Here is a 22,677-nt window from a genome sequence, read left to right on the forward strand (position 1 = left end):
GATACAGGGTTGTTGTTCCAGATCATAGGTGTATAGATGTAAAGGGTTTGTTGTCTTCTTTTTTGTCTTTACACTTCCTAGACTGCAGTCTAATGGGGTCCTGGCTGCAGGTGTGCTGAGAAACATCAGACCACAGATAGTGACCCCCTCTGGAAGATAAGCAGATGAGTAGGTTGTGATGGTTCTGAAAACAACGTAGCTGGTTTTGAAGATGGTACAGGCCAGCAAGGGGCACCACTTGAGTATCTCCAGGATGGGAGTGAAGTGACCATATTTCTTCAGGCCCTGGATGAGATGCCCTGCGGCATATAGGAAGCCCTTAAGGGATGCAAACATGGAGACTGGGAAGCCATATAGGGCATTACCACCATCCAGATGTGAGAGTAGAAGGGACTGAACAGCAGATCTGAAACTGCTTTCTGGAAGTAACAGTTGACATGTTAACATGTAATATTATTTGTTGCAACATTATATGTTGTTTTGTGTCGTGTAACCTATCTGTTATGCATTATATTATGGGTAGGGTTATGTGTTATATGTTATGTTAACAGAGTTGATAACAAATCTGTATTGCCATTAAAGCGGTCTTGCTGGGTTGTCATAATTTGCGAAATATCTGCATGCTTTTTATATACATATCTGACGCAAACACAAAGAAAATTATTTTAATATAGGTTAACTTCTCTTAGGCAAGGTGAAAAAATGCTAAGGATCAGATCAAATTATCTACCATGTTTTCAACATAAATGTATTCATGTATTTGTGATCTGTATTGGGAGCAATATTCTAGCAGACTGGCTTCCACCTCATCATCATAAGACCACATATGAAATAAAGCGACAATAAATGAAAACATGTGGAGTTTTTTTCAGTTAGAACATTCATTTTGGTCCCTGTCAATCACTAAATTCTCAAAGTTTATAATTTTCTTAGGCTGCTAAATGCTAGTCATATTATTCATAATAATTCCTTGGAATTCAAATTATTGTAAAAGAACCAGTTATTCAACTAGTTATTTAACCAGGCCCATTATTTCTCTCCTTGATAGGTATAGTCCAAAGTTGCGATGTTTGTTCACTCAGCTCACTTAGGGCCACATGTACAGATATTAAGTTTTGCGACTTGCAAATTCCGAGTCTTAGCAACTCGCAATTTGCGAGTTGCAAAACCTGATGTACAACAGTGTCAATGACACTGTTTGCGATTCCCAATGGGGTCGCAAATTGCGACCTACCTCATGAATATTTATGAGGTAGGTCGCAATTTGCGACCCTATTGGGACTGGCTACCTTCGCAGGGATGGTGGCCTGCTGGGGACAGCAGACCATCATGACAGCGACTGCTTTTAAATAAAGCATTTTTTTTTTTTTTTTTAAATGCAGACCGTTTTCCGTGAAGGAAAACGGGATGCAAAACAAAAACAAAAAATGAAAGGTTTTCTTTTCATTTTTTCAGAGCAGGCAGCGGTCCGTCGCACCACTGACTGCTCTGAAAACATATTTTCGCTACCATTGACGAAGGGGAATAGGTTGCATGGGGACCCCTTCCAATTTGCAAATGGGTTAGCACCAATTTGAAATTAGTGCTAACTGCGATTGTTTTGTGACTGCATTCACAGTCAAAAAACAATCCTACATCGCACCGTGACTCGCAATTAGGAAGGCAACACACCTTCCTAGTTGCAATTCACAAAACTATTTTGCGGTTCGGTAAATAGATTACCGAATCGTAAAATAGGGTCTGTACATACCAAAATGCTTTTTTATCATCGCAAAGGGCCCAATTCGCAGAATCGGGCCATTCACAACAAGAAAAAAGGTACATACATCTTGCCCTTTGTCACATCTGCTACACATGCATATTTGATGCTTACTTGGGCCCCTGTCTTCCTGCATTGCGCACTCACTGATCAGGAGCGACGCCGTATGAGTGCATGTGTGACACGCATTAGGACACAATATTCCATTTCACTCTTCCTGTCCTCTGAAAATCCTCCAACTACGCACATTTTCACAACTGACAAAGGGCTGAACTCACACCGCTCACGCTCACATTGCTAGTGGCATTCCTCCTGCTCTGGTCTAGCAGCCAAGTTTCCCAAGTCCATGCGTGACGTGCTGCTCCAGTACATATTCTTTCCTTTTGCTTCTGGGACTTGCAGTCCTGTTTCATAATGGAATAAACAAGACTGAAAGTCACAGAATTCAATGCAAAACCTGGACTGGTGCAGCATAGCTAGCATGGACCAAAAGAAACTTGGCAGGGGTTCTCTGGTCAGTCGTAAAAGCATGAGTAGATGACCCGGACTGGCAGAGGCCAGCCTGGAAGATTGGACGTTAAGAGGCCAGAGGGTTAACCATGTCGAAGACCTGCAGGACTTGGCTGTGCAATATAGAGCACGGTAACAAAACAATAGGTGCACTACAAGTGGGTCATATGAGACCCGAAGAGTTAGAAGTAAAGGGCCCCAGATTGCGGCGTGTGAGTGGAAGCAATGGATAAAGAAGACCAAGAAACACAGAAGGACGCAAAACAGTGGTCAATGGTAAGAGGGGAGATATTCAAACTACCCAATAAGATCACTGGGGCAAGGGAGATTTAAAACCCCAGCAACCAGTTTACGGTTAATGCAGGCAAGGAACACTGTACAATTTAATGATTACCTTGCGTTGACTAGAGACACCCCCAAGATGGTGTGGGTGATTGGAATGCCCATATATGACAGATTACAGACCTAGATAACTCCTTTAGGCTTAAAGTCAAGACGGATGGGAAAAATTGCACAATAGCATCCTTCAGTGGCTGGGACCTCCAGGTAGGTATGGAAGCAAATTTTACCATTCCTTGGAAATTGTTTGAAAGGTATGCCACATCAAGACGTGCTAATCATCCATTTGAGGGGCAATGATCTAGTGGGCATCAGGGAGTACTGATGGAGTCGATGAGACTATTGGGAAGCACAATTATCATGTGGTTGTAGGTGATACACAGGCAGAATTGGAGATTCCTGTCTAAAGGGGTTTAAGATAGATCAAGGAGAAAACTGAACAAATTTTGCAGGGCTAATGAATGGAAAAGCATCAGGCACAGTCTAGACAACCTAAGGTGCCCAGAGTGCTACAGCAAAGATGGGGTACATCAGTCCAACGAAAGGATGGACTTGTTCTGGCCCAATCTGGTGCCCTTCGTGCTGCTTGTAAAGGAAATAAGTGCTGAAGGAAGGGACGTCGCCTGGGTACGTGAGCCTCACAGGCAGCTTGAGATTACAAGGAGGGGGTGCCCTACAGGCAGTGAGGAGCTACATCCAAAACCAGGAGCCGGAATTGAGGATACATCCCAACACAGGCAGGATGGCAGACGGATGCAGCTTACCTTGAGATGCCTCATGGCAGGCAAGTAAGCTAGCAAGGTGAACACAGAGCAAGTCACTCGCAGCCCACACCTGCGGGATGTCCAGCCAGCACCAGACAAGCAAGGTAGCGAGTTAAGCCCACAAATTAAGGCGGTACCCTCCAATGTAGAGACTGCAGTACCTAGGACTGCGTTCAGTTCAGAACGACTGCCTAACCAGTAATGAGAGCGCATGCTGATTATCTTTTAAAGAAAGGATTGTTGACTCAAGAGATTTATGGCATGAAGAGAAGTACTGTGATTTACAGCCTGATTTATGACTTAAAGCATGATGTAATTTGATTTATGAGCTAAAGTGATTTATGACTTGAATTATAGCTAAATGAATATGTGAACTGATTTATGCCTGGATTAGGATATGAGTGATTTGTGGCCTGCTGCTTATGAGCAGCTATGAATTTGTGACTAAACTCTGCGACCTTTGCGTACAAACAGAAAAGTGCTGCCTCTGTTTACCACTTTAGTGGAGTGGAAGGAGTGCCAGTGTTAACATTGCCTATGACTAATAGGGCGTTTGCTCTCAAGAACTGACCCACACGCCACTAATGAGTTGGGTTATACCTTAATTCCAACTTCTGCTATTTTCTACCTGTGTGACATTTTCATTTGCTCCTTTGTTTGCCTTCACACTCGCTTCAGGCATTTTGAACTTGTCAGAACATGTCTGTCTGTTGCTGTATAGGATTTATCTTCTTTTGTGGTATCTGGAACTCACTTGACCAATTCTGCCTGCTTTCCCACGTACATTGGATATGCCTGTTTATGAATTAGGGAGTCAAAAACAAGGTGATGAATGAAATACCTGAATTGATCTCATCCACTGGCAATCGATCAGGTCGCATCCTAAACCATCATTCTTCAACCATCATGCCACACCAGTTTGGTCCCAGCCATATGAAAATCAGTCTTGACTCTAATCCAATGGGAACAGTCCAGCTAGAACTGTGAGGCTAGGTCCTCCCAGAACTAGAACACAAACAATCCAGGACCCATTTCGCCCTTATTAGGGCTCATCAGCCAGCATTACTTGAGTCAGGTGGCAGTGAGCAGGGATCCATGTATCAGCATACACTTCACACTTACATCATCAAACACAAGGTGATGGATGGAATGCTTAAATTAATCTCAGCCACCAGTAATCGTTCAGAATGCATCTCAAGCCATCATTTTTCATCAACTATGCCACCTCAGTTTGGACCGAGCCATATGCAAATCTGCTCCAATGGAAACAGTCCAGCCTGAACTGCCAACTGCCAGGCCAGGTCCTCCCTGGACCAGAAAAACAATCAACCCATGACCTGCTTTGTCCTTATTAGGGCTCATCAGCCTGGCATAGCTCAGTTCCAGTGGCACAGAGAGCACACCCATCACTTTTTTTGTATACTTTAGTAAGCCACCCTCTCAACAGCCCGTTTGGCAAAAGGGGCTTGCACTTCCAGCTGCAAAATGAAGAAATGATCTTCCATCAGTCGCTGAGTAGAAGGTGCAACGGGGTAGAAAAGAAAGGTAAGACAGAACCCCTGCAAAAGATCAGTAGAACCCACTGGTCCAATGCTATTGCTTAATAACTTGGCAAGAATTGGTGGATTCTGCCTCCTACCTGGTGGCTGTGCTTCTGTTAGGGTATGCTAAAGAGGTTTAGCAAGTGGGGCTGAAGGGAAAGAGTTAGACTAAGCAATCCTATGAACTTGGTCATTGGAGCAGTTGGCATCATGGCCTTATCAGTGAAACAGCTGGGTTCACTGTGAAGTCTGGTCAGGCTAGGAGTATGGGGCACCTCTACCAAAGCCGCAAAAGGAGGCACTGAACTGGTGTGGTTGGAGAGGCAGGGCAGACAGCTACTGAGAGCGACTGGGAGCATCCTCTCTTTAAAACACTCGAGTGCAGAGTCAGCTTTGTCCTCAAACAGATGAGTCCTATTACAGGGCTATGTCCATCATGGAGGACTGGACATCGCTGGAGAAGCAAGACGATAGCTGCCACACACAGCGGTGAATGGCAACGCTGGTGCCAATGGCCCACCTGATGGACTCGGTGGCGTCCAAGCCACAACAAAAGTGAACTTGTCCCCATCACAACTGTCTTGGATCGACTGAGAACAGCAGGGACAACCACAGAGTACCCTAGGTGGTGGGTATACTGGCATAACAAGAAGTCATAGCATAGTGTCAAACAAGTAGCTGGTGTTAATTAATGAAACTGAAAGAGAGGTAGCGGAAAACACCTGTTTCCCAAATGCCTCCACTCACTTAGATTACCTGTTGTGGGGGGCTGAGGAGAAAGAGTTGGGGTTAGACAAACTTGTAAATGTTTGCATTAAACTTTCAGGGGAAGAGTCCTGGAAGAGAAAAAGCAGGGTCGCCTAGAGCAGGACAATGGCACCCGGCAATTTGTCGATTGACTGGAAGACCAGAACAAGGTTTGCCCCATTCCCCCAATATGCCCCCAGTAAGGTATCTAGCAATGCCTCACTAAATGGAAGGAGGGGCTCAAAAGATATTTGCTCCAGTTGAAGAGCTGCGGTCAAAACACTGGTCTTCACCTCCAAGGTGGGGAGCTGGAGGTCAATTACTTCAGCTTCCCTCAATATAACCATGGCGCAGGAAGCATCGATTCTGTACTGGAAAGAACTATTCCGACCTCCTCTTCCAGCGCCACTGGGGAGTCAGTACCAGCATCAAAGTCCTGGGCCGTTGTAGGCCATGGCACCAGAAACAGGGTCGAAAGTGGAGCTGGAGGCAAGACGGTCTGGAAGGGTTCAAGTGGCGCTGAGAACACATTGAACTTCCAGTTGCAAAATGGAGAGATGGTCCTCTGTACTTCATTAGTTAGAGAGTGGAAGGTGCAGCAGGGAGGAGAGGAAGGGTAAGGCGTATCCCGTGCAAAAGATCTGTAGGACTGACCCACTGGTCCAATGTTATTGCCTACCAATGTAGCAAGAATCAGCAGAACAGAGTCAATGGGGAGCCACACAATACCACACAATGGCACACTGAGGTACTGCTAAAAACATTTCCAGATCCAGCCAGACGGTGGGGGAATATACAAAAGGTGAAGTAACTGAGGCTAAAAGTTGAATGCTCTTATAGAGGGTGATATTCTAAAAATAGAACCACAATACGTTTCAACAAATAATCACTACTTAGGCAACTTGCTAAAACTAAAACAACAGAATAATAGGCCGTGACAAAAAATGTAGCACAAAATTACTTTCGGACCACCCATAAGAGGCTCTACAATGTGGGGAATAAGGTAGAAAAGCTATTAACGTGTAGAGGTAAACGTGATCATAATAACTGTGTCTTGAACTAGAACTGTGGATGGCAGGGAAATCCAAGGGGAAAATAAAATAGGTGAGGGTTTTGCCAAAGTGTAACAATCTCTCTAGAAGATGTACAACAGTACACGCGACAAAGAACGCCAAGACCTTTTAGCAGACATTAGGTTGCCCAAGTTGTTCAGGGATGACAGAAACACTTTGGAGACACAAATAACAAAGAATGATATGTTGTTGATGGGTATAAATCAACTACAATCAGGGAATGACCCAGAACCAAAACGTCTATCATAAGAATTTTGTAAAAGTAAAATGAACACCCATGTCAGGAAAACGTTCAAAGTGGCTAAAGTCAAAGGGATACTGCTATACCATCTCTAATTCACCACGGTCGTAGTAATCCACAAAACAGGAAAATCTCCCAGTAACTCTGATTTATACAGACCCATATGTTACTGAATGCCAAAACTAAGATACTCAGAAGGTTTTAGTCACCCCACAGACAAAATAACTAGAACACTACTGTGCCAGGATCAATTCGGATACATGCCAAATAGAAGCATTCGACTTAATCTCAGGCACCTTTTTGGATGTTTGGCATACATGAAAGATGTTCAGGAGTAAACTGCAGTGCTGTCACTAAATGCCACCAAGGCATTTAATACTCTTGAGTAGCCATAACTGTTTGGAGTAGTGACCCACATGGGATTTCTCCTTTATTCATCCCAAACCTCATCCTATTACTATAAACTCCCAATTAACACTTCTGGATTCCTCCATCCCCTATCCCTCCATTACTCTATTCAATCCAACTAACAAACTCACATATCCTCTGTTCAAATGAACTCATACTAATACTAACACTGTACTAATATTTCCCTATACTTATCTACCACTAATTCTTCTTGAGTTCCAGAGTAGCATGCTACTCCCCGAAAAGTGCTTCAACGCCTCATCAGAGGTAGTAAGCACTATATAAATACAATTACAATTACCTGCTGAAAGAGTCTTCACTGCCTGGAACTTAGTGTCACACTGCTGCAAGATCTTTCACTGACAGGATAATACAGCAGCTACTTCTAAATGAACAAACAACAATGTTTTGCAACCGATGTCCTCTTTTCTGGTTTGCAGTTTTCATTTATTATGGTCCTATAGGCCCGAAAGAAATGAAGAAATCATTTTAGAAGCAGAAATATGCCCTTTACATATGGCAATTGGCTTGGGCTAGCCCTCATTTGCAGTCTAACTAATGCTGAGACACCAAATGGCCAGGTTGAGTACCTTTTCACTGGAATGCCTTATCAACACAATTCAAAGAACCTAAGCTTTTATTACTTAAGGAAATCTGTGTCACACCAGCCAAAAAGTGTAACATAACGTTTCTGTAACAATAGCAGGAGCATCGATTGTGGTTCTGCCTTCATTTATCACTGTGAAAGCGGAACTGATAGAACAGGCTTTAGCTTCAAGTGAACACGTGTCCCCGTCATGAGCCAGAGGCCATTACATCCATTACCGGAGCAGGGACATTTTATCACAAATGAAATTGTTATAATGTACCACAAAACAAGCTAACAAAAGGCACTTTCCAAAAAGGCTTGAAGGTGGTAATGCAGAACAAGCAATTGCAGCAATTATTTTATTGCTGACTACAATGCTTGCTCTACAGTCCTATAATGTATGCATGCATGTAAGCGTACGGACTATCAAAGCAATGAAAACATATACAATCCTATGTGAGAGTTGGCATTTCCATATATTTTATGTACGAAACAGCAATCTTTACATTGAGGCTACAACCAAAGTATCCTTACCTCGTTGAACTTAACGGTAGGTATTTGCCCAGGTTCGGACCGGACAAGCCTTGGAGTACTTTTCCAGGTTTTTCCGAAGAAATGACGATATGAGATGTCAAAAAGAGAAATTCTGAGTTGATACTGAACTTCCAACAGACCTTCTAGTAACCTCTGTAATGAAAGTTTGGTACAGTTTTGTTAGACGGATAATACTGTAGAAGCCCATTTATTCATTCACCTGCTGCTCAATTTATTTATGTTGAAATATTTATAACAAAACTAGTCACTAAAATCAGCTTATCCTGGCAAACACTCACTATACTGCAGTATACAAAAGAGGTGAAGTCCCACTCCAGAAGTTCATGAGAATATGAAAGTACAGATTAATTTTATTGTTGTACAGGCATTATAGTCCCAAATATACAGAAAGTCACTGATTAATAGGACAAAGTACAAGATCCAAGGTCCAAATATGATGACCAAAGGAGAAGAGAGGATCAGCCAACACGTGTTTCGCCCCCTCTGGCTATATATAAGCTGGGGCTTTCTCAAGGCTGAAAATAAACAGAGAGAACAAGTTGCAAGTGGAGTTATTCATATGAACAAGTAAGATGCCATTAAAGGCACCATTAAGAGAGTGAATCAAAAGGAAATCCCGTGCCAAGGTCGTTGAAGGTGTAATCATCAAAGATGTGAAATGGTTGAAACCAAGTGCTTAATAAGAAATTGATACGTAAGTGCAATTGGTGAATACAGTCAGACCCAAGTGCTTCGAAAGTCCAGGAAAACAGAGGGACAACCAATGGCATGTCATTCATGCTCCCAAGATAAGGTAATGATAGAAGAAATGGTGGGGTGTAGAAAGAGAGTTTATTAAAAGGAAAACAGTCCGCAGTTACTTCCAGTGTCCCCAATACCAAGTAAAATTGAGGGATCCCCTCAGTAAGCTTGTGCTCGAGAATGAAGGATAGGGGTGCTCGGATGCTAACAAACATACCACGCGAAATGAGGCAGATATGTATCAAATACAAACCGAAAAAGTCCTTTTCTGTAAGAAAACAATAATCTATCGGTTGGAACATTCAGGATTTTACAGGGGTATAAAGGAGAGTATTGTAAAGCTTATTTCTGGTCATATACTAATAAAGCAAATAATAGAACAGAATTAAAGGGTACATACAAAATACTTTGCAACAAGTTGAGCAAAACAGTAATCATACATCGGTTTACTGAGAGAAACCATCATATAGCTTATAAATAAGTACGAAATTTAAAGGTTCAAAAGAGGAAACTCGTCTGGGGGACTGGATCAAGTAAAAAGAAAGAAAATGCTGCATAGTAATCTATTAGATGTGAAATATTAAGAGGTGGGGGTGTAGGAGCAAAGAAAGACTTGAGTTTCAAATGACGGATATATTTAAAGAGGTCAATTTTAGTTTGAGTGATGTCCCAGGTGTTAGTGGGGCAAAAGGACAGACCCGGTTAAGGATTAGTTGGTCAGTAGAGGATAGTTCGTGATTAGAGAGATTCACAATTCAGTTTTCTGAGTTTAAGGTTGAACCGTTTTGCTCCGAGCTCTGGTTTGTATGCCTGAAGTACTTGGAGTGAATCTTGTGTCCTTGAGAGTTCCCAGACAATGGCATCTTGCCTCTTCTAAAAAATTTACTTGTGGTCTAGTCAGAGTACAAGTTACGGAGTCATCTACTGACTCGACCACAGATGAGGGAGGAGTATCATGATTGGTTGGTGTGTCTAAAGAAAGATTCAAATCTTTAATGTTGTCATATTTCCTACTGAAGGTATATACTCTCCCATGTTGGTAGTCAAATAAATCTCTTCTGAATTTTCGGTTTCTTTCTCTGTATTATATCTCCCTCATATCGGTCTATAACACTGTTAAGAATAGCATAATTTTTGGTGGTGATTTCTCCCCAATTTGCTTCTTCAATGCGTTGGGTTAGATTATCAACTTCCTTACGATGTTTATCATACTCTTCCTCAGAGATCTCAATTAGCTGATTAATCATATTGATTGAGGCCATTTTCAAATTGGTTTCCCATTTCTGTAAATGTTCCTGGGAAGTAGTATCCATGGGTGGAAAGATCAGAATGCGAAGGCCTCGTGGTATGCGATCATTTTCTAAATATTTTTTCAATGAGGCTATTTCCCACCACTTTGATGTTTCCTTCTTCAGCGATTTTTCCAAAGCCAAAAATGTACTTTTGTCCGACAGTAAGTTGGGGGAGGAGAGGTGGGAAGTACCCACCCCTGAAGGATTGATGGCTTGTTGTAACTTGTGGTCGCGTTGTTCACGTCTATTGATATGAGAGGACATCTTTCGGAAAAATTTAAGGCTTGTTACAGGATAGAGTAGTGGAACATGAAATCGAAAACAGCAGCTCCAAACGGAGGGGCCCAAAAACCACTACTCACTGTACTGCGTAACTTATGAATAATTTGCTCTAGTTTTGCCTGCTTGATAAGAACTTCTATGTCAAATGATATGACTTCAATGCTTAGTTTCTGCCAGTGGCTGCAGGTAGAGGGCCTTTTGTATCAGGGACTCATTTGTGATCATCAAACTTCGACCCAATGCACAAAACAGAAAGGTAGCAAAGGGAAAAAGAGGAGGTAAGAGAAAAATAGAAAAGCAGTGACAACAGGGGTGAAAACAAATATTCAATAGTAAGATAAAGAGACATGAGGCACAGGGTGGAAGAAGAGACATGAGGTAGAACAAAGGCTAAAGGCTTGATTTAAAACTCAGTGGACAGTTTACTCCCTCACAACGGTGCCAGATATCCCGTCCGCCGAAATCTAAATCCCATACTATCCTATGGGAGTTAAGAGTTCAGCGGACGGAATAACCATCACCGTTGTTACGCAGTAACCCATCCCCCGAGTTCTAGATCAGTCTCTAAGCATCATTGTTACTAGCTTGCAATTATGGTGGATCCTATGAAAAACTTTGGGCCCCTGCACTTTTTTCTATTACAAAGTAGTCATAATACTGCCACGACAGAGAAGTGTTTTGAAGTGTTTTAAAAACAATTCAAAACATTTTTGGGAACAATCGAGAAATGCTTTTCTGGTAAGGTGGCCCAAACACAACTGCAGCACATTTAAGTGCAGATGCGCTCCAGCGTAGACCAAAGGCCTTGAGCCACCATGTTACCAAAGTGAGTGCCTCGGCACTCTGAGGTTGCATTTGTGACCACTTTAGCATGCCCCTGTGGAGGGCTAATTGGGTGACCCACCTCGATATAGGAGAGCTCCTTCCTCCAATTCTGACTGAAGTGGACCAACCTGAATATCTGCAATTGAACAAAGTGTCTCCCTTGGCTTTGGAGACACTCCCAACGCAGGCACCCCTAGAGTGCTCTCGTACGCCATTTGGCAGTGAGGATTATAACAGCTTAATGTGGCGACGAGTGAGGAACGGCTGTGCAGGGGACAGTGAACGCTCCTTGCCCCTGATTGTGTTACATCTCCGTCTTCAGTCGGTGAAAAATAAAGGTGCCTACTTTGTTCCAGTTCCAGTGTTGTCGGAGGAACGGCGGAGAAATGTTTTGATCGCAGACGGAAGATTTTTTTTCAAAGATACGCTCAGCGAATTGTTAGCAGCAACTGGCAGCAGCAATTGGAGGCAGCAGTGATCACTCGAGGAGGAATCCACAGAGGTGAGGAGAGCTGCTAACGGAGGTGTTAGGAACGCGGGCGCGTTTCTGAAGGACGCGCTCTTACAAATCAAAGGGGCGGCAGCGGCAGAGAGCTACTGACGGAGGAATTGGAAAGCAGGCGCGTTTCTGAAGGACGCGCTCTTACAGATTAAAGGGGCGGCAGCAACACTCACAAGAGGATAGATTCCCATCTATCCTCGCATATCTAACTGAGGAGAAGTACACATTTTGGCAGCTCGTGTATGGTGACAGTGGCAAAGTTCAGAGTGCAACAGGAAGAAGCGATTCCCAGAAACAATTTCGAGCAATACACATCACAGACAAGGCGGAGTCACGTTCAATAAACTTAGTTTAAAACACTAGACAGCATTACTGAATTGAACAGTGAAGAAATTCTAGAACCATCTTTTATTTTCAAAACTAGAATCTGATATGATTTGCATGGAATTGTATATTGAATGAACATTTACTAAAGAAATCTGGAAAAGTTGAAAAGGAAAAAACTTCTAGCAATATAAAAGTAATATACTATTGACCAATATTGCAAACAGAGTATAAGAAGTAGATTATTCACTTTTAATAAGAATTCAAAGTTATTGGTGTGTAAAAGACTTCCATGCGGCATACAATGGCGCCAGCAAGTATGTCACAGCCACCACCTTTCCTTAGTGAATTGGATGAACCGAACCTTCCTTGGAAGGAGTGGATAAAACTATTTGACTCATATTTGATAGCTATAGGAGGGGAAAGATTCACAGCATTGAGAAGGCAACACATATTGCTTCATAATTTGGGTATTCAAGGACGAAAAGTGTACAAGAGCCTCACAGATTTTGACGAGGAGGAGGAAAATGGGGGAGATGACTATGAAAAAACGATCAGGAAATTAGAAAAACATTTTGGGCATAAAGTTAATGTAGTGCTAGAGAGACATAAGTTTTTCAGTAGAATCCAAGGCAAGGATGAAAAAGTTGCTAGTTATATTGCGTGCCTTAGAGGTCTGGCCAACACGTGTGAATTTAGAAACTTAGAGGACTCTTTAATAAGAGATCAGTTAGTAAGATGTACTAACAACCTTAAAATCCAGGAGAAATTATTAGTTCACAATCCAGCCCTAAAAGAAGCAATCGACATAACCAAGAGCATAGAACACACAGTTGACTGCATGAAACTAATTAAGCAAACCCCAAATATGGAGGAAGTAAAAGAGGTCAAGACATGTTCTAAACAAGAAGACAAAGAATCAGATCCAGAAGGTGGGAGTAGAATACATGAAATAGCAGTTAAAAGGAATATTACTAATAATATAGACGTAGGTAAAGGTAAATGTTTCAGGTGCGGCAATAATAGACACCTAGCTAACAACCCTATGTGCCCTGCTAGAAATTGTGTATGTAGAAAATGTGATGTCAGAGGACATTTTGCGTGTGTGGGTAAAAATGAAAAAAGTGAGAATAACGAAAAAAAAATAATACACAAAATTGAAGACTCCCAAGAAGTTAGACACAAGTATGTACTACAATTAAAAGAAACAGGTAAAGGAAAACAGTGCGACAACTCATATCCTACGTGTAATATTGACCTTGATGGGGTGAAGGTAAAGGCATATGCTGATTCATGTTCCCCATTTACATTCATTGAGAATAGAGTATATGAGAAATATTTCCAAGGAAGGGGGTACAAGTTACAGCCAGCTGATATCTCTCCGGGTGGGTACAACAATGATCCCATACCCTTAAAGGGTAAGTTAGAGTTACAAATAACATTTAAAGACCGGCAAACCAAAGGTAATGTGTATTTTACTAACAAAGGATCAAACTTACTGGGATGGAAACATCAAAAGGAATTAGGTATTAAATTAGACCCAAATAATGATGAGCAAGTCTTGGTGGTGGCCAAATCCAAAGAAGGCGAAAAAGTGTGTGAAGAATTTCCCACATTGTTTAGTGACAAATTGGGATTGTTGAAGGACTACCAACACTTAATAAAAGTTAAGGAGGGTACCATACCAGTTGTTCACAAAGTCAGACCTATTCCATATCTAATGCGGGAACCCTTGAAACTGGAGTTGGAGAAGTTGGAAAAATTGAGAGTCATAGAACCAATAGAGAGCTCATTATGGTTGCCTCCCATAGTTATCACCAAGAAACCGGAAGGCAGAGGAATACGGGTATGTGTGGACTTGAGAGATCTTAACTCCAATATATGGGTGGACAGGTTTGCCCTGCCCAGAATAAGTGAAATGTTGAGCACCATGGGTCCAGATAAGTTCTTCAGTGTGATAGATCTATCATCGGCGTATCACCAGGTAGAGCTCCACCTCTCATCCCGGTCACTCACCTCCTTCATCACTCCGTATGGAGCCTTTAGATATTGCAGAATGCCATTTGGCTTGGCTTCTGCTGCTGCAGTTTTCCAGCGTATTATGCAAAGAGTATTACAGGGTATAGACCATGCATTGTGTTTCCAGGATGATATTTTGATATATGGTGTTAAAAGAGAGGAACACGATTCCACCTTGAGGGAAGTATTTAAAGCATTGGAGTGTTCGGGAATGACCATTCGGAGAGACAAATGCCAGATAGGTGTGCAATCAGTTGAATATCTGGGGCACAAAATAACAAAAGATGGAGTAGAGCCAAAATATGATCTAGTTGTGGCAGTGACGGAAGCCCAGGCTCCCACCAATAAGCAAGAACTCAAGTCGTTTTTAGGATTAGCTGAGTACATGGCTACATTTGTACACAACTTTGCTGATGTAACAGCCCCCATGAGAACACTGCTAAAAAAAAAAAAAAAAACACTTTATCTTTGATTGGGATCAAAATTGTCAGGAAGCCTTTGAAAGAGTAAAAGAAGCTATTGTCAAATCCCCTAATTTGAAAAAAAAATATTTCAGGAAAAAAACCATAGTGACCACAGATGCTAGTGGAAAAGGGTTGGGGGCTACCTTATCTCAGAGAGCAAATGGACAAGAGGATATTATAGCCTTTGCTTCAAGATCCCTTTCAGTTGCGGAAGCAAATTATTCTACCATAGAAAGAGAGACATTAGCATGTTATTGGGCTATAAAACACTTTAAGTTCTTCCTATGGGGTTTGCCTTTTACCATCAGAACAGATCATAAACCCCTTACTGGGATGTTCACCACCAAAGGGAGAGAGCGAGCTACTCCTCGTATTGCAAAATGGATCCAAGCTTTAGAAAATTTCAATTTTAGAGTAGAATATGTTCAAGGGAAAAGGAACATAATTGCAGATTTCTTGTCTAGATCACCTAGAAAGGTAGAATTAGAGGAAGATACTGACATATTGGAGCCAGTGTTGTACAAAGACCTGGTTGGTCTTACGAAAAGTGAGTGGAATAAAGGAATCAGAAATGACCCAGTGTTAACAATGTTGAAAGAGAAAATTGTCAGGGGTTGGCCGGAAAGGTCTAAAGATTTAGAAGAAGAACTGAAGGGGTATTGGGAAGTAAGATCAGAACTTAATATTCGAGATGACATGGTGAGGACAGGTGAGAGAATAGTACCTCCCCGGGTGTTATGGGACAAGCTTGTTACCTTGGCACATGAAGGGTATCTAGGAAGAAGCCTCACTAAAAATAAATTAAGAGCCACCTACTGGTTTCCAACAATGGACAAATTAGTAGAGATCAATGTGAGAGAATGTATTAAATGCGCCACAAGTGACGAGATCAATGTCACGAGAAAAGCCCCTCTGTCACCAATTGAAGTTCCAAGTAAACCATGGGACAAGTTAGGACTGGATATCTTAGGTCCGTTAGACCAGGTAGGAGTTGGTGGGAAATTTTTACTGGTGTTGGTAGACTACCATTCACACCGGATAATGACCAAACCTGTAAACCAAGTAATCACAAAAGAAGTAATAGTCTTTCTAACGGAGGCATTCATGGTTGAGTGAATTCCCAGTACTTTGATAACCGACAATGGGGTACAATTCACTTCAGACGCCATGAAAGAGTTCCTTAAGAAAGTTGGTGTTAACCATTTTAGTACGGCCTTATATCATCCTCAGGCAAATGGTTTAGTCGAGAGAACCAACAGAATGATCAAAGAATGTCTACAAATGGCAAGGGTGGCTCGAGAGTCAGGTGAGATAGCCTTAAAACAACTGTTGTGATCATATCACACCACACCAATTTTGGTAACAGGTATTTCACCTTTTACATCACTCAGAGGTAGGTTGCCGGGTACTAAGTTGAACCCCAACTGGTTGGGTGGTGGTAAACCCCAATTTGTACAACATGAAGAAGCTACGGCCCGAATCCAGCAAAACCAAAGTAAATATAAAAATTGGTATGACAATAAGTTTGGTACCAAGTATAGGCAATGGAAGGTGGGGCAGTGGGTAAAAGTCAAACTAACGGAGAACACAAAGAGAGAGAGTAGTACATTTTCATGCCCCAAAAGAATTATTGAAGTACAAAGAAATGTGGTTAAGTTGGAAGATGGCAAAGTGTGGCGTATGGACAAATTATCATGCAGTGGAAAACCAAGGATTAGGCATGAAAATTGACAAGATGAAGAGGAAGAAAAAGAAGCCTTTGATCAAACGAGCCAAGGTGGTGAGACGAGGAGCAGAAGACAACCATCGTGGCACAAGGACTACATGTTCAATTATTAAGGGAGGGAGATATGTTGTAATTCACATAAATGTATAAATATATGTAGAGGTGCAGTTTCTTGTAGGTAAGATCTATATAGTTATTACAAATTATAATGTTAAAATAGCATTTCAAGACATAGATAAAGCAATGTATATATTAGAAATAGGAATTGGTATGTCCCGTTGTTCCTTAGAATGTGGAAGAAATGGTATACCCGGGAGCTTACTGTAGAATGTTGAGATGTGTGAGGCGAAGCAGAGGTGAAGACGGAGTTCGGGGAGCGTTGTAATAAACAAATGGAACCAGAACATCTCCTAATCCTTGATTTATTCCAGTGAGGATTATAACAGCCACGTTCAGCAAGCAGGCAGTGACCTTGATATTCTTGAAATGTTCCACTGATTAGTCTGCTTTCTCTCTAAAACGCAGATCTCCATTGTAGGAAAGTACCATCTTGCCTGGCATGTTACCCCCATTTTACTTGTGTGTCAGTTTGTTTTTGCCTGTCTCACTGGGATCCTGCTAGCCAGGACCCCAGTGCTCACAGTTTGTCCCCTGAATGTGTTCCCTGTGTGGTGCCTAACTGTGTCACTGAGGCTCTGCTAACCAGAACCTCAGTGCTTATGCTCTCTCTGCTTTTAAAATTGTCACTGCAAGCTATTGACCATTTTTACCAATTCTAATTGGCACACTGGAACACCCTTATAATTCACTAGTATATGGTACCTAGGTACCCAGGGTATTGGGGTTCCAGGAGCTCACTATGGGCTGCAGCATTTCTTTTGCCACCCATAGGGAGCTCAGACAATTCTTACACAGGACAGCCACTGCAGCCTGAGTGAAATAACGTCAACGTTATTTCACAGCCATTTTACACTGCACTTAAGTAACTTATAAGTCACCTATATGTCTAACCCTCACTTAGTGAAGGTTAGGTGCAAAGTTAAGTGTGATGGCACCCTGGCACTAGCCAAGGTGCCGCCACATAGTTCAGGGCAATTTTACCGGACTTTGTGAGTGCGGGGACACCATTACACGCGTGCACTACATATAGGTCAATACCTATATGTAGCTTCACAATGGTAACTCCGAATATGGCCATGTAACATGTCTAAGATCGTGGAATTGTCCCCCCCCACCCATGCCAAATCTGGTATTGGGGTGCCAATCCCATGCATCCCCGGGGCTCCAGCATGGACCCCAGGTACTGCCAAACTAGCTCTCTGGGGTTTTCACTGCAGCTACCGCTGCTGCCAACCCACAGACAGGCTTCTGCCCTCCTGGGGTCTGGTCAGCCCAGTCTCAGGAAGGCAGAACAAAGGATTTCCTCTGAGAGAGGGTATTACACCCTCTTCCTTTGGAAATAGGTGTTAAGGGCCTGAGAGGAGTAGCCTCTCCTGGCCTCTGGGAATGCTTTGAAGGGCACAGATAGTGCCCTCCTTGCATAAACCAGTCTACACCGGTTCAGGGATTCCCCCAGCTCTGGCGCAAAACTGGGCAAAGGAAAGGGGAGTGACCACTCCCCTGTCCATCACCACCCCAGGGGTGGTGCCCAGAGCTCCTCCAGTGTGTCCCAGACCTCTGCCATCTTAAATGCAGAGGTGTGAGGGCACAAGGGAGGCCTCTGAGTGGCCAGTGCCAGCAGGTGACATCAGAGACCCCTCCTGATAGGTGCTTACCTGACTAGGTGGCCAATCCTCCTCTGAGGGCTATTTAGGGTCTTTCCTGTGGGTTTCTCTTCAGATAACGAATTCAAGAGCTCACCAGAGTTCCTCTGCATCTCTCTCTTCCACTTCTGCCAAGGATCGACCGCTGACTGCTCCTGCAAAACCGCAACAAAGTAGCAAGACTAATACCAGCAATATTGTAGCGGCTAATCCTGCCGGCTTTCTCGAATGTTTCCTGGTGGTGCATGCTCTGAGGGCTGTCTGCCTTCACCCTGCACTGGAAGCCAAGAAGAAATCGCTTGTGGGTCGACTAAATCTTCCTCCTGCTAACGCAGGCACCAAACTTCTTCATCACCGGTCCTCTGGGTCCCCTCTCATCTTGACGAGCGTGGTCCCTGGAACACAGGAGCTGGATCCTAGTGACCCCAACAGTCCAGTGGTCCATGTGTCCAAATTTGGTGGAGGTAAGTCCTTGCCTCCCCCGCCAGACAGTAATCATGTGTACTGCGTGATCTGCACCTGCTAGGGCTTCTGTGCACTTTTGCAAGGAATCCTTTGTGCACAGCTTAGCCCAGGTTCCCAGCACTCTGTCCTGCATTGATCAACTCGCTGAGTTGCCCACCGGCTTCATGGAACCCTCCTTTGTAGTGTTGAGATGACTGCCGTGCTCAGATTTCTTGAACCCACTGTTCAAGTGCTTCTGCGGGTGCTGCCTGCTTCTGCGTGGGCTCTCTGTGTTGCTGAGCGCCCCCTCTCTCTCCTCCCCCAAGGGGCGACCTCCTGGTCCTTCCTGGGCCAGGGCAGCATCCATTTTCTTCAACCGCGACCTTTGCAGCTAGCAAGGCTTGTTTGCGGTCTTTCTGCATGGAAACAACTCTGCATCCTCCAGCACACAGTGGGATATCTTCTGTGCAAAGGAGAGGTTCCTGGCATCTTCTGTTGTTGCGGAATCTTCAGCTTCTTCCACCCGGAGGCAGCAATTTTGCACCTTCAGCCGGGTTTTAGTGGGCTCCTGCCCCACCTGGACACTTTTGTGACTCTTGGACTTGGTCCACTTCCTTTACAGGTCCTCAGGTCCAGGAATCCGTCTTCAGTGCTTTGCAGTCAGTTGTTGTCTTTGCAGAATCTCTTATCACAACTTTAGTTTGTTTCTGGGGGAAGTAGGGTAACTTTACTCCTACTTTTCAGGGTCTTGGGGTGGGGTATCTTGGACACCCTTAGTGTTTTCTTACACTCCCAGCGACCCTCTACACACTACACTAGGCCTGGGGTCCCTAAGTGGTTCGCATTCCACTTCTTAGTATATGGTTTGCATCCTATTGTATTCTACAGTGTCTGCATTACTTTTCGAACTGTTTACTTGCCTGATTTTGGTTTGTGTGTATATTTTGTGTATTTTACTTACCTCCTAAGGGGGTTTTTCCTCTGAGATATTTTTGGCACATTGTCACTAAAATAAAGTACCTTTATTTTTAGTAACTCTGAGTATTGTGATTCTTATGATATAGTGCTATATGATATAAGTGGTATAGTAGGAGCTTTGCATGTCTCCTAGTTCAGCCTAAGCTGCTCTGATATAGCTAACTCTATCAGCCTAAGCTGCTAGAACACTACTAATCTACTAATAGGGGATCACTGGACCTGGCACAAGGTGTAAGTACCATCAGGTACCCACTATAAGCCAGGCCAGCCTCCTACAACCATTGAAGGGCATGTCGTTCAGAGTGGCCTGAACATCTCCAGAGAAGCTGATGGAGCGCAAGCATTCATGACAGCGAAGTGTGATGGTGGTGCCCATGGCCCTTGTTCCAGTATAGTTATAATTCAAAGACCTGCTTTAAAACATCCAAGCCATCGCCCCGTAAATAGGCTTCTTAATGAGTTTCAGTGGGCTTACAAATGCCAGTTTGGCCAATTACTACAAGTAATTAATAGTTTGCGTGAGCAGTATGTGGGATTTGGTGTAAAGAGAGTGATGCTGCCTGAGGCAAATACCTAATGACCCTTGGTGTCCAGCAGCTGCTCAGATTCCATGGCCGGTGGCAATGGGGTTAGAGCTGCAAAGACCAAAGGAGCAGATCTGTTTTTAAGGAGTGTACCAAAGGTACCAGAGTAATCTACAGATATCTACCTTGACCAGACAGAAATCCTTGAAGTGTGCAGGGTTGGCAAATGTAGTGAGGCATTCTTTGGTAGGATCTTTTACAATTTCGGAATCAGCTCTGAGGAAAAACCTGGTGATGGAGAACAGCCCTGACACCAAAGGGATCATATCCTCATGGAAGAAAATAATTTCTCATACTAATGGTGCTTTTTGTGTTTCTTGTGGGAAGATCTCTTGAGAGATTGTTCACCATCAGGAGACTTAACCTGTAGGTGTAGTGGTCTGCACAGGCACGTCCCTGCAGGCATTGGCCAACAAGAACTTGGTCTTCACGTCCTGATGGCCTTCGGGCTGTATCATGAAATACTAGTCCCTTCTGGCAGAATCATGATGAGAGACAAGACATCCCATGCCGATGTTTTGTGGATTCTATAAAGACATTCGCTTGAGGCCAGGGTTGGAAACCTGAAATCTTCAGAGGGGATATTTGACTCTGACACCATCAAAGCTGAAGGATTCTTTTCAGTAAAACACAGAAAGAAAGGTCCAGGCCAAGTCAATGAAGTGTAGAGAAACAGGAGCTGACGTCTGCATGCAGGTCGATGTCTATTATATCTCAGAGTCTTCATGTCCAGTGAGCGAATCATGGCTGAAAACGCATATGTCCACCTAGCGGCGCTGGCGTGCTATTGCAGCCAACAAAGTTTTCTTGGCCAGTATGATGCCTGGGACAATATTTTTAAGGTGAGAAATCTGTAAGATGATGCATCCATCAGAAATACATCTTAAAATATCCAGTTGCAGGTGAAAGTACTCCTAAATAGCCTGGTATAAATTCTGATACATGGTGTAAAATATTACATATGACTCGTTATAAAGAAAACCTCAATAAATAATGATCTCAGTCAAGGATGCATATTGACCTACTTGTTGGGTGGTACTTGACAGATATGCTTATATGTCTTAAGGAAGAATGAGCGGGCTGCTAAAAGGGTTATGGGTGAACCTTTTAAAAATAATGCTGTACTTTGAAATCATAATCGGGGTATCTTGAATAATTTGTAAATTTACAGGAAGTGTTACAGATACATTGGATTTGGTTAACAAAAATATTGTGTCAGAGAAATATTGCAAAGTTGTTCTTTTTGATTAGAGTATGATGGTAATACAATTGACAGCATTTGGTTACTTTATTATTTAGAAACCGAACTTCCTAAGACAGATGTTCATACTTAAAATTAATGTTTGAAGGGTAAATATATTTTAACAGTTCAGTTCATAGTAGCATTTGTCATTGTATTCTGTGTATCCCCAACATTTTCATTAGCGATCAGGGTTGGCCAAGTGACAGAATATTATAAATAGCTACCAAATCCATGAATGTTGGTGTCATGGCTCAAGGACAGGCAGCTACCATGTGATGTGACTGCTGACTACACCTGTTGCTGGGTGGTGGTATGTGGGGGTGAATTGGCTTTCTATGGTCAAATGCGCTGTGGACTTACTCACCATGGAGCTCACTTCATCTTTCACCATTTTTCCCTGGCAGTACAGATGCACGTCTTAACTCATGGAAAGGGGAATATCTGAGCATGTGTGGTTGGTCACGCATGTGCAGTAAATCATCCATTATGAAACCTGAAGGTCAAAGTCCCACATGAGTTGGGGTTATTGTAGATCATGAATAATGAATAGAGCTGAGAAGCAATAGGCAAACTCTTGCAGGATGCACATGCGGTTTGGTACCCCTCTATTCTAAAATCTTTAATCCATAATTACCAATTACATTTATCTGACTCTATTTCTCCAATGCATTGAATCTACAGTCCATTTTACTTTTGTTCTGCTTCCTTCCCATACCTACTTCATTGCCTTGGTTTATGACTTCACTGTTGCTATTATTTGTTCCCTATCTTTGCTTGTTCCACTGCCCTGCTACAGATTGAACATCTGTGTACCAGCCATTTCTATCTCTGAACCACTTTTTTGTATTTTCATCAAACACTCTGACCAGGATCATTTGAGAGGACCGATGCAGCCAATTGTTAAGTCATCTCCAGTCCCTATGCAGTGAGAGACATTATCCTTTTTACCTGGACCCTCCTGGTA

At 42.9% G+C, this 22,677-nt stretch overlaps 1 protein-coding gene across 1 annotated transcript in view; it reads right to left on the reverse strand.

The window, feature by feature from the left end:
• Nucleotides 1–22,677, reverse strand: part of NPHP4 (nephrocystin 4) — a 952,546-nt gene that overhangs the window by 829,474 nt on the left and 100,395 nt on the right. The window contains exon 3 of the mRNA XM_069239971.1: nucleotides 8,506–8,658. Coding sequence (XP_069096072.1) covers nucleotides 8,506–8,658 — 153 coding nt within the window. The remainder of the gene's footprint in view (nucleotides 1–8,505; nucleotides 8,659–22,677) is intronic.

The sequence above is a fragment of the Pleurodeles waltl genome, chromosome 6 (assembly GCF_031143425.1).
Source record: "Pleurodeles waltl isolate 20211129_DDA chromosome 6, aPleWal1.hap1.20221129, whole genome shotgun sequence".
NCBI lineage: Eukaryota > Metazoa > Chordata > Amphibia > Caudata > Salamandridae > Pleurodeles > Pleurodeles waltl.